The 13269-nt window shown below is 38.3% G+C and overlaps 1 protein-coding gene across 5 annotated transcripts in view; it reads right to left on the minus strand.

The window, feature by feature from the left end:
* GRIK1 (glutamate ionotropic receptor kainate type subunit 1) overlaps positions 1 to 13269 on the minus strand; it is a 364278-nt gene that overhangs the window by 6091 nt on the left and 344918 nt on the right. For 4 of the 5 annotated variants that reach the window (XM_027584983.2, XM_027584982.2, XM_027584979.2 and 1 more), the window contains one exon: positions 11134 to 11384. In XM_027584983.2, the coding sequence (XP_027440784.1) occupies positions 11134 to 11384 (251 nt within the window). Of the gene's footprint in view, positions 1 to 9348; positions 9787 to 11133; positions 11385 to 13269 lie in introns of those variants that run through there. The other variant, XM_027584984.2, reaches the window with a different exon arrangement.

Below are 13269 nucleotides of genomic sequence, written 5' to 3' on the forward strand. Positions count from 1 at the left end.
AGGAAGCTGATTCTCATCTCCTGAGTCTATGCCCAAAATTTAGGGGTAGAGGAAATCTAGACACTGAACTGGAACTTCAAAGCGTTGTCCCCTTATCCCTACTTGTGACCCAGAAGCCACTCCTCCCCCAGCCCGTTTGCCTACACTTTCAATGTTTAAACTGGCTTTCCACTCTCTTCAGCCCTGTCTTCCCCTGGGCTACAGTTCATCAATCCCATTAACTCATTTTCCTAGCTCCTTTTAATTTTGTTTTCACCATCTCTATGTCCTTTCCCCTCTCATATCCTCTATCTTATCTTTTTTTTTTTTGCCCCCACACTTGAGGTTCACTACCAACATCTTTGCTCTCTCAGATCCTAGCTGTAAACTAATTCTATGAATGCTTACGCCAGAATTCCCTGTTTTCCAATCTGAGTTCCTTCGAACCATAAACATACACTTGTGGGAGACACAGTGACACCAGATACATGAGGATCATCTTTCTCGGGTCCATCTTTATTAAAGATTGTATTTAGAAAATTTTCTTCCAGGGGCGCCTGGGTGGCTCAGTTGGTTAAGCGACTGCCTTCGTCTCAGGTCATGGTCCCGGGGTCCCGGGATCGAGTCCCGCATCGGGCTCCCCGCTCAGCGGGGACTCTGCTTCTCCCTCTGACCCTCCCCCCTCTCATGTGCTCTCTCTCTCTCTCATTCTCATTCTCTTAAATAAATAAATGAAAGAAAATTTTCTTCCATCAAAATAAATGTAAGTATATAGTGGAATGGAGATATGTATATATATATACATATATATATTTGAGTTTATATATATATTTCCTTAGAATTCTTCTTTTTTTAATTCTTTTTTTTAAAGGTTTTATTAATTTGACAGAGACAGAGCGAGAGAGGGAACACAAGCAGGGGGAGTGGGAGAGGGAGAGGCAGGTTTCCCGCCGAGCAGGGAGCCTGATGTCGGGCTCAATCCCAGGACCCCGGGATCATGACCGGAGCCAAAGGCAGACGCTTAACGACTGAGCTACCTAGGCACCCCCCTTTTTTAGAATTCTTAAAGAAATTTTTGACTTAGGGTGGCTGCTCAGGGCTCTACACCCAAACTGTTAGGGTATCAGTTCATTCTCCTCTAACATTAGGTAAAATTTCATGGAAAACTGAAAAGTGAGTTAACACTGGAGCAGTGCTCCATTTTGATACTAATCCATGTGCTTTTTCCAAATCTTCTGAATCTGAACCCTTTTTCCACTTTTAAAGTTATAGCAAGAGCTTTTATATGCATTGCCCTCAGGGTAAGGTTGACATAGGAAGAAAAAAAAAAGTAAAATTTGCAGCTTTGAGTTCTTAAATAGATTTTTGTGCATCTATAGAAGCCACTGCAGTCTTTGAAGCTATTAATTACAATAGCCCGGTGTTTGAAAGAAGGAAAAAGAAGGCACTTTGGATTGTAAAAGTTTGCCTTAGAGCCTTCAAGGCCCAGCCGGTGGGACTGGGGATGGGGTATGAAGCTAGGACAGTTCTGTGTTTGTTTTCAAGGAGAATCGTCCAGCCAGGGGCTGGAAGAGCCTAGAATACCACAGAAGGGGCCCCTCACTTGCCACTTCTGGGGTTAAACTCCCATGGTGTGGGATAAGGCAGATAGATGTGGGACAGCTTAAAAGATGGGGGAATCTGAAAATACAGGGAAATTGTGCCCACTCTCTGTCTCAGACTCAGAGGAAGCAGTTACTAGAGCGCAGAGGACCTCTCTGAAGGGTACTCAAGAGCAGCTGAAAATTTCCACTGCCTTAGAGTGGGCGCGAAGGTGGCTGTTAGGTATGGAAGGTGGCTGCAAAGTGGCCCATTTTAGTGTTATGGCCAGAGAGCAGAAAGTGTTTTTGCTATGAGGATAAGCCTCAGGTGGGCCAGACATATCCAGAGGTAAGCAACTCTACTTGCTTAAAAATGACAGGAATGTGGGTTTGCCTGCCAATCCAAAGTACCCACAGTGCTTTTCTCCTGTCTGGAGTCACCATCAGAGGCCAATGTGACCGTCTTCTTTGTCCTTCTGGCTTCTTTCTGGCTTCCTTACATCTCCTGAGCCTGCCTCAGCCCTTCTTGCAAGCTTGAAGCCTACACATTTCCTCTGCATACTGGTCTCATATGTACCTGATAGGGGCCCCCATGTTGAAGGCCTGGGATCATCCTAGGAAGACTGACTTTCCATTACCATATGGACAAGAGGGCCTGGTCCTTTCAGCAACTCAGAGGCTGAGTTAGGGCCCTAAAAATAAACTTCTAAGAAATTTTTTACATGCCTCCTCTCTTATAGAGAATGGTCTTGGCCTTGAGGTAAACTGAGCCTGATGGAGGGTTTTAGTTGTCCATAGTGCATGTATGAGCTACCATGGAGTCCTTGCAGTACCAGCTTATGCCCACATGTAGTGGACATATATTTTCCTCAAGCTATAAACTTAGGTGTGCAAGAAAACTATGTGATGCCATAAAAAAATAATAACAGATCCCACCTTAGCTTAGAGGTCCCCATCTGCTAGTGGGTATTGCCAGCTTAAGGTAACTCACTTTGACTTAAAACCAAGTTTCTTTTGGTTAATGGCTCAGTTAAAATGAACCTTTCCCCACTTCCTTTCTCATTTTCTTTCCCAGGTGCATCTGGGTGTAGGAGAGTTTAATAAAGGGCCTGGGCGTTGGTGATGGTGGGAACAGCTAGTCTGTGGACAACCTCAGTCCTTTGGCTTCCACTAGGGTGTGGCATCCTAGGACGTCATGGATGCTGCACTCTGTCTCTCTCTGCTGTGTTCTCTGAGATGCCTGTAGCCCCCCTCTGGTCTCCATGTCAGGTCTACACATTGAGTCTTTTCTACTCCAACCTCAACTACCTCACTGCTTCTCTCAGCTCTTCCACAAGGCTCTTCATTGGGAAGCACCATGGAGTTTTGGCTGCTTTCCTTGAGATGCTCTGGGACTGAGCAGGACTATGAAGCTCTTCAAGGTTCATGGCCTAGGCGTTGTGACTCCCCCATTCTGGAGACAGTTGGATGTAAAATTTCTCCTAAGTTTTGCCACCTCCTGGGCCATACCCTCTGAACCCCAAAATAGCATTTTCTGTTTAGGATCCCCCGTGAACTTTTCTGAGGTTTCTATTTTCCTGTCTTCAAGTTGGGACTTGGCTCAGGGATGGTCATGAAGCCTTCTCTCAGGGCTTCTGGTACCAAGAAGCTTTAATGACTTCCCTCCCATTCTTCCCTTCTTTTCTGGGGGTCAAAAGCTGGTCAAGGATTGGAACATGAAGGAAGAAAACATCATTTTGTGCATCTCCCCAACCTTGGGCCTCTGGGCTGTGGCTCCTGCTAATTACAGATAAATTATTTAAATTATATAACAATTAACTTACTCATGAAACACCCGGTTCTTGAGCCTGAAAGCCACAGTTTTCAAGATTTTTGTCTATGCTACAAATCTGTAAAGTCTACTTAAAACTCAAAAGCTAGAGTTTGATTCATGTCTGGCTTGGAAGCAATACATATCAAATTAAAGGTGGAGGAGGGTAGGGGTAAAAGCAATAGACAATAAAAGCATATCAACCTTTTTCTGTTTCCTTTTGTCTTTAGCAGAATTAAAGTTCCATTTACAGAATAGTTTTCCCCATGTACTCCAGTCCCATTGATATCCCCTTTCTTGAATTGTGATTGAAAATGTAATCAGTTCCATAGCTTCAAATAACTTCTAGCTACATGTCTTTGTTTGGCTTGTTTGTCTGTGTGGCTCATCAAAGTCAAGAATGATTCCCCTTTTGTAGCCTTCCCTGTGTTTTAATGCTTTGCTTGTGAGTGGATGAGAACTGTTTCACTCTTTGATGCCACGATGGCTGGTTCTCTCTATATCCAGAGCAGACCATTCCATCCTGCATCATGGGCAGGAATAGGTGATTCGGCTTATGGCAATAAGAATTTAATATTTTCAAGATAACTGAACATATTTGTAACATATTTGTATTTGGCCAAGCTTTTTTTGTCCTGCTTCTATATTTTTATTTCTTTCCCACTTTTTATCAAACTTAAAAAATATTGTGGCTGGAAGAGAACTTTAAAGGTCACCCCCTAATTCCATAGATGGGGAGACTGAGAATGAGGGAAGAACAATGACTTGCCCAAAGTCACATACCCATTCAGTAGCAGAACAGCAACCTGCATTCTTGGCTTGTGATTCCCAGGTCATGTTTCCTTTGAGCCATTTATACGTTCTAGAGTTTGTTTGGTTTAGAGGACACTGCCATTGTACACTAGAAAAGTTATTTCTAAATAGTTACTAATTGCTTCCTGGCCTCTCTGTGAATTGGTGAATGTTTAGGTTTCCAGGCAAAGGAAAGCTTCTTTGCATAAGTATAGAAACAACCTATTGAGACTTCTCCAAATCAATTGTTAAATAAAGTGATCAGACTACAGAAGAAATGAAGCCAAGGACACTTTGAAAGCATCTGATAACGTTCCCAGTGATACTTAGGACTTAAGATAAATGCAAAGTTAAGGTCTTAGGGTTATCTGTGGACAATAGTTTCTTAGTTCTTATGGTTGGTAAAGACTAAGTGATCAGGGCACCATTCTTCCCCCCCTCCACCCCCCCCAGTTGAAAAATCCGAATATTTGAAGTCTGAATACTTCAATTAAAAAATTGGGCAGAAAGGAAATTCTGGCCCTACTAACTTAAACTTAGTGGATAAATGGAACAACAGTAACTTCATTATATCACTCAGGTCTTACTCATTATTTTTGTGTGTATCTGGATGTGTATGTTGTAACTTGGAGACATGGCGGTATTGTGCAATTTGGCCAATTAGTCCTATTTGAGTTGCCGATTCTGCACCGCATGAAACCACACAGAACATTTGGTTTTCTATCACAAAAATGTTCTTATTTGTGCAAATAGAATTTCTTTGAAAATTTAAAGGAGAATCCCATTTTCCATGATGTCAGTCTCTATGGAGAAGATTTTGAAAGCAAAAATGATTTTAATATGCTTGTGCATCTGTGCATATAAAATTCCATAACTGTGGGAAGCATAATGAGATGGTTCCTAAAGGCAAGTTAAAACTGCAGCATCAAGCAGAAAATTTTCATTATCTATAAGAGTTAATTAATAATGTCATTTGGCACAGTCAGATGTGCAGAAAATAGTGCAAGAAGTAAGAATGCTTTGCTTTCCTTTTGCTTTTCAAGGCCAGACTACTTTTAAATTGCTTACCGGGAAATAGACCTCATAGTTAAAAGGTCATGGGCTTGGAAACTAGTTGGGATTCGTTGTTTTGCTGCTTTGCCATAGATAGTTTATATAGAACATAATATAATGCTAGTCAAATGCAGTAAGGTATTTGGAAATAATGTGGGGGAAAGTTTAACTATATGATCCAGCTGATTTTCTTAAAGGCATTATCTCTACCCTGTGTTCCTTAGGTAGTTCCAATTTTGCTGGAAAAACTCTAAAATAATTCAGCTTATAATTTTAGTCTAAGACAAAATAAGCTTTATTTTTTTCCTTATTGCATTGACTTATAAACAGTCTTGTTAGGAACCAGATTGGACAACATTATGTGCTCCATAGTTCTTGATGTACTTGTTCAATCTTTTCATACCTCTCTGCTCTCTTGCTAACTTGAAACAGTCTTCCTCAAGGTATAATCCACAAATAAACTGCCAGTGTTAATAAAATCTCACTCTTACCACTTAATTTGTAGTCAAATTGCTATATTCCATCTAGCTTTAAAGAAAACTCATGCTTACCAATAGTTTTAAACAGCTGTATTTAAGATTGCTGGGAGAAAACTCATGTAAGAAAAGCTATTTTAAAAACCTCTTGTACTAAAGATAGTTTTAATAAAAACTCATGTAAATGCCCTCATTTTGGAGGAAACTGTTATATGTAAGCTAATTTTTATGAAAACTAATGTGCACAAGTAGTTTTAAGCACACTGTATTTAAGTAATTTCCCTGAGTGATTCTGAGGTACACCAAAGTCTGAGAACTAAGGACATAAAAAGAGAGTTTAGAAAAATTTTTTTCATGCTCAAGCCCTTTTTTTCTCTAAATTTCACTTAAAATGCAGTGGCCCCAGGGGCCACTGTGGTCTCATCAAGTCATTTACTCGAGGTTAAGAATTGGTTGCCTAGGGCATGTATAAAAGGAAAAAGAAGAGAGTGTAAGGAACCTACATTTCTGAAATGTATGGAGGTCCTTCAAGGGGAAAAAGGGTGCAGAGACCAATTAAACTTCCTATTTGATCATTTTGAGTGGGCCAACACCTATAAGTAAATATGAAGGTTATCAATTGGATAGAATGAAATTTTTGTCTCAAAGATGTGCAGTTTCTTTTTGAGTTGTCTCTAGAGAGGATCTTTTGAATATCGAATGCCAAATATGTGCTATATATCTTGCTTAGAATTAGTGGTCATACCTCTAGAATCAATAAACATCAGTGACTTACTGAATCTCAGTTATATGCATGATTATGCTTTAGATCACTATTACACAGTAGAATCAACTGGTTATCTTAAAAAACAAAACAAAACAAAACAAAAAACCCAAAAAAACTATTGTCCTGCCTCCATTCCGGAATAATCAAATTAGAATTTCTAGAAACGAGGTTCAAAACTTCTACTAGATTCTCACTTATTGCCGATTTGGGTCCTTCTCTTGGGTGCAATGAAATTGCCCTTGATTTTTAATGCTTGTATGAGGAAATGTGGTTTTGGATATGGTTTGAACCTCTAAAATGGAAAACCTCTTTTACAAACTGACTCTGTATTAAGATGCATGATAAATTGTACTTACTGTCCACCTGACCAGAGAACAATGTTTAATTTCTCTGTAAGGAACTAACATCTGTTAACCAGTATCTTTTAACAGAATTCTTATAAATGATCTCATTTTCTATGCCATTATATTATTTCATTTAATTCTCATAGCAAATATAGGTCAACAGATTACCTTCATTTTATAATTGAGGAAATTGAAGCTCAGAGAAATTGAAAATTACCCCCAATGATCAAAACTATTTTTTATTAAATGACAGCTATGTGCCAGGCATGGCTAATGTGTTTTGTACATGATCACTGGATGAGATACACATTATCATGCCTGTGTTCCCTGGAGTATGATCTGTAGAACAATGGTCCATCAAGATGCTTCTGGGGAAAAATAGATTCTGTTATCTAATAAGTTTGGGAAATACTGAATACTTTCCAATCGTGTTGAAAATTCCCAATGCATCATAGCTTCTTAAACAGACTGCGATATCATGCAGTAAAGGAATGTTTAGAGTAATGCTCCATGGGTCCCTTGACCAGGAAAATCTTATTTGAGTAACACTTGCCAGTGGGACCCACTGGGAAAGATATTCCTTCAAGACACCTGTAGGACCTAGATACTATGTCCTGGTATTACATATTAAGAAACCAAGGCTTTAAGAAATTCAGTCACTTGTCTATGGTCATTCAGCATGTGTCTGTACCAGAACCTGCACCTAAGTTCTGTTGATTTTGAAAATTCTCTTTTGATTCTAAAATCTAGGACTCCAGGCTGCTGACTAATATCTATTTCTTTGTTAGTAAAGCTGAAATAAAATTGTTGAGAGGATTAAATGTAATGCTGTATCATTTCAAACATTTCAAAACATTTTGAAAACCATAAAATAACATATAAATATCAGAAGTAGGTGGTATGCAGCTTTAAGTGGCACACAAATATTAATTTTATCCAAACCTCTGAATTACACTTTTAAAAGATAGCTCTGTAGAAAGTGAGTTTTGTTATTGCTAACCTTGATCATCCAAACTTTATCAATCACCCTTATACTTTTTGGTAGCATCTTTGATTTATTAAATAGCCCTTAGGAATATAAACTTATGTAATTTGTGATTTCTATATACAGAATAAATGAATTATGAATAATAAAATATTTATCCCAACATTTGACTCTATTGATTGTGAAGATGCAAACCCTGACCTAGGACAAAGTATGTTGCTTTCACTTCAATAATAGTAAATAAATGTTGGTGTAATTTATAGATACTTTTTTAAAAGTACGTTTATTTAAAGAAGAAAGCAAGACTGAGAAACAATCAGGGCAAGAGTCAACTTTCCTAAACATGCTTTACTGGAGAAATAGAACGTTGATTGGAGAGACCCGGGGTTCAAAATTTGGAACCCATTTAAAGTTAAGCAAAGAGAAGGCAAAATGCTACATGATTGCAGAGATGGCTTATCTTTACTTCTGAGAAATATGTTTTGGGGGCTAACTTCGTATGTCAAAAGGTAATCCGTTAAGAAGAATGAAGACCAACTGATCCCGTACTGAGGGAAGATGAAAGGCATCTTTAATTCCCCTACTCACCATGAAGAGGAAAGAAGCTCAGAGGGATAGCAGACATCCTTCATAACAACAAATTAAGTATGCAGTTGGTTTTCTATGTCACCAAGCTCAGTTAGAGTGGGAATTATTTACAACATTTTTGAACGCAGGTGGGAAATAAATCTACAGAGATCTGTAACTAATGTGTATGGAAATTTTTTCTTCTATTTATTTTCTGCTTCTTGCCCTTCCCCCCAATATACTTGGAATGAATTGATAATGACGAAGCGTCCAGAGAAATGAGTGTGACAGTGGCAGTGCTCAGAAAAGATTGGTATGAGAACAACCACTCTATCCTGGGTGAGTAGGAAGGGAATAAAATAACATCTCGTGAAAATGTGTTCGTCAGTGCAGAGTGAGAGTGAGTAAGTGGAAAGTAGAAGATGTTATGCATTAGTTTCTAGTTTAGGATCTTGTTTGGAGCTTGCAAGAAACAATCTGTAGCATGAAAAAAAAAATCACAGTTACTTAGAGACTTTGAGCATACTATGATCTGAACCTACAGAGGATTGTCAAGTGAATGTTATGTGAGAACTTGATGAAAATGAATTTCTACCCAGGGATCATTCTTGACTGTGTTGTGCCTTCCTGAGTTATTTTCAATTTAGCTAATGCTCTTCTGTGATGCCAGAGGTTTCAAGTTTAGTTTTCACTTTCTGGATCACGTTTTTCAATTTTTAAAATCCAAGACATCTTTGAGTCTTTGTGTAAATAATACATTTTAAATAGTGGAATCAATTTGAGTTGAATATCAACATTGTTACGCAGTTACTACAAAAAGATAGGGCTTCAGGTAGTTTGAACGTGTGGATCTACAGAACATAAGGGAAGGGAGAGGGAAAGAGGAGAAAGCAAGGTCCACAAAGATAAAAACAATTCCACAATATTAGCATTTTGTTTTTATGCTTTGCACTGTGGAAAGTCTGGATCTACTTTTTTCATGAGGAAAGGCTTGTTTATTTTTAATGCATGAATATAGAACTAAGATAACCATTGTTTAGAAGGTATAGCAGATTCTGGAAAATACACATATCTTGGAGTTTATATACCCTTAATACACCTCAGTTTCAACACAGAATGCACATCCGTTCTCAGTGCATTGAATTCAATGTCTAGAGTCCGTGAGTTTTGCTATCTTAAAGGGGTAGGGAATTATGGCTATTTATGCTTAGTAGATACAGATATCATCAACAACACCAATTAGCAGAAACAATTTCTACTGAGCAGTTTTTTTCCTTTAACAGATTACACAGTATGAACTGAGGACTGTGTCCGAATCCCTCTCTCCTCTCGAATTAATTTGCCACATTCTAAATCCGAAGATAAAGTGGTTCCAGAAGTGGAGTTGGTTGGATGGGTTTGCTTACACTGCAGTCCATAAAAGAAACAAAAAGCCTTGCATGCAAAAGAAATGAGAAAAATATAGAAAAAATGAATAAATCAGAAGCAAAAATGAATGTTTAAATGAAAATTTAAATAAAATGAAGCTGGCAGTTATGAGAAGCACATTAAAGCATAACATATACAAGCTTTTATTTTTCAAATTAGTTGCATAAAACAAGACACCTCAAGAGCAAATTGAAAGTTAAAACAAAGCAGAGCAGTCCATTTTCCCTTTTAAGCAAAGATAGTTTTCTCTAACAAAATCTAAGAAAGGGGTGCTTAATATTCTCACAATTGCCTTGTTATTGTGGGAAAATTTTCATGATAAAACCAAGTTATGATCAATCACCCCCAGCTTTGGGACTGTAAGGAGAGTTTCCACTTAAAGGAGGTGGGACTGGCGTGAGATTATTAATCAGAACTGGCTATATAATTTACGAGGCCCAGTGCAAAGTGAAAATATGGAACCCCTTGATCAAAAATTATTAATAATTTCAGGACAGTGACAGCTGAGCATTAAACTAGCCCTGTTATTAATTGTTTATAGTCTCAAAATTCTAACAATAACTTTAAATTGAATGGATGGCCTAGTGCACCACAATGGGCATGAACTTCGTACTTTAATTATTCTAGTATGCTTATGAAGGAATTCTCTTTAATACAATCATCTTATTCAGGTTGGTGTAAGTTTCTGGTGTGATTTTTATCAAAAACAAAAGTGACAGGCAAAAATGGTTGACTGTTGAAATCAACCATAATCCTAAATACAATTTGGAAAAATAAAGTCTCTAATATATTTCATTGTCATTCTGTATAATTTATCATATTCCTGGTCCCCCCAAAATTGGTGAATTATCCTTTTACAAATCATATTTTGAGGGAGGTAAATGCTCAGTTTCAAAATGCTACATTTATATCTTTATGTAAATTGCTTTGCATTAGTCCATGTGCTCAGCATCTAGACTTAAAGGATGGTAACATTTCTCTCAAAGATCTTTTTATATCTTTTCCAATTTTGGATTTATTTCTTGCTTGATTTATCTAGGGTTTCTATCTTAAGAGCAAATAACTGTTCAAGAAATTAACTGAGTTTGGAATTTCTGCACTGCCATTCCAAATAGTGCTAATTGGATTTAGTATATAAGGCGCTTCCTTCTTCTCATTAATAAATGATGGGGCTGCAGTGCCGGAAGCACCTGGCAGGGATTCAATAGCTCTTTGCTCTAACTCAGAAATGGCTCTTCTAGGCATCTAATACAATAGACTGTTACAAGAAAGGGCAGGCATCTTTAAACCCCCCAAACTTAAGACAGATCACGCCAACTAAAAACTACCTAGTCCTAGAAAGAGATGACTCACCTGTTCAATATCATTGTTCTTCCGTGATTTGTATATAAATTCTCCAATGGCTACAAATACAGAAAGGACCAGTCCAGCAGCCAGAACAATGAAGATGCCCCCAATATTTTCTACTCCCAGAGCACTGGCCTCTTTGTTGTCTTCCTCGGGGCAGCCATTCCCCCGCCACCACTTCTCTTTCATCATATGCAGCTTGCCCTCTTCTTGTAACTGAAGAATAGCAATAGTGATTTTATCCCGGTAAGGAGAGCCTGTAAGTAAGGTCATTTGGATATTGGTCACCAAAAGGTTGGAAGATGTCAGGAAGGATTATTGTCTTAAAGGTAACGACTTTATGGCTGTTGGGAAACCCCAGTCCACAAATTGACTGGCAAAGGGCACGGAGGTTGAATTCTATATTTTGAAGGCTCTAAATAATTGGAAAGTGGATAGCTGACATGCTGAGATTAACTCTTGCCCAGACTGTCTGTTCCTTTTAAATAAGGAAAAGCTGAGCTGGGAATTCTGTGACATACCTCTGCTTCTGGTGAGGTTTTCATAAATCTTTTCCCACGTTGGGGGATTTCGTTGTTTAGATTTTATTTTTTCTCAGTTGTCTAATATTGTGACAGCCTGCCTAGATGATCACCAGTGCCATCTTGTCTTTTCCCTAGGGCAGCCGCTAGACAATTCCCAGTCTCCCTTACAATTAATTCAGTGTGGTGAAGTGACCAGTTTCTAGCCATTTGGGGCTAAAATGATGTATGACTGTTTCCAGTCCTATCCCACATTCTCCCAACATGATCCTCTACTTTCTCTCGTCATTTCCCCAAATATGCAGTAGGAAGGAAAGGACTTCAAGTCACTAGGTGTAGTGGAACCACCAATTGGAAGGAATTTGGATCCCAGGATGACTGCATGAACAGTCTCTCTTTCAATGCACACTGGACCATGGCAAGGTCAAGAAACCAACATTTATGATGTAATCCACTTGAACATGGCAGACGTTGGTTACAGTATTAGTCCATGCTGACTAATATACTTAGTAACATACCATTAAGATTAGGTTTTGAATGCTTCAAAGGTTCTAAAAATTCTGCTAGGTTTGGAAAATTTGCAAGGACTTCATTGATACCTTTTATTATACTCAATCTTCTAGTAATGTCACTGAACTTTTAATTATGTTAGGGTTAAACAGTACTGACATCTGTCTGTAGCCATAGCTTGCTCAGTACTGGTTTCCTATGCCAGTTTATGCAAAGGGAGAGATTAAAAGATGGTAAGATGTATTTACTCAATTTCTCATTGGATGCTAAGAATTTTTTTTGTTGGTATTTCTTCTACTTAGTAGGAAGGCAGTACACCTTCACTCTTTCTGTTGCAAACTTTAAAGTTCTTCTTGGTAGGAATAAAAAAAGGAAAAAATCAAATAGCAAATAGAAAAATGGGTCATCTTAGAACTAGGAGAGATCTTAGAAATCATATAGTCTAGTCCATATATTTTAGCCTTGAAAAAATTTAGGATGTGGAAGTATGAGTAAAAGTACTAGTTACTGGCAGAGGCAAGGACTTAATTCACTTCCTCTTACTTCTCACTTAGTGTTATTTCCCTGAAACCTGCTTCCTCTACCCCACAGCCTGCCCCTCTTCCTGCCTTCAGCCTCCACATACACAAACCTTATGTTCCGTGGCATGTTTTATTTTGGAAAAGCAGAAGGTTAACAGTGTGGCATTTGTCATTTTTCCTTCTTTCCTCCCAAAACTTCCTAAAGTCATTGTCAGTACTCAAAATCAAGTTTAAAAGAAGTGCAAAATGTTTTGGAGTTAGATTGTGGCTTGTCAATTAGAAAAATGGATTTTTGGTGAAAAAATGCCTCTTGTAAGCCAAATTAAAAGATATTGGCTGCTTGCTTAAACACCCCCAGAATAGTGGTTAGTGTCAAAATTAGCACGATTAACATACCTATAGCATGTTGAGCAATTAAGTGAACCAGGAGAGCTTCGCTTTAATGTACAAGAAAATGCTCTGAAGAGCGTTAAGAATGATTCTTACGGTTGCGGTTGCCGCTGTAATTATAGCAGTATACACAGTGGGCACTCAATAAATGTTGACTGACGCTCTCCTTCTGCCTTCAGGCTGCACAATATCTACAACAT

The sequence above is a fragment of the Zalophus californianus genome, chromosome 1 (assembly GCF_009762305.2).
Source record: "Zalophus californianus isolate mZalCal1 chromosome 1, mZalCal1.pri.v2, whole genome shotgun sequence".
Classification (NCBI taxonomy): domain Eukaryota; kingdom Metazoa; phylum Chordata; class Mammalia; order Carnivora; family Otariidae; genus Zalophus; species Zalophus californianus.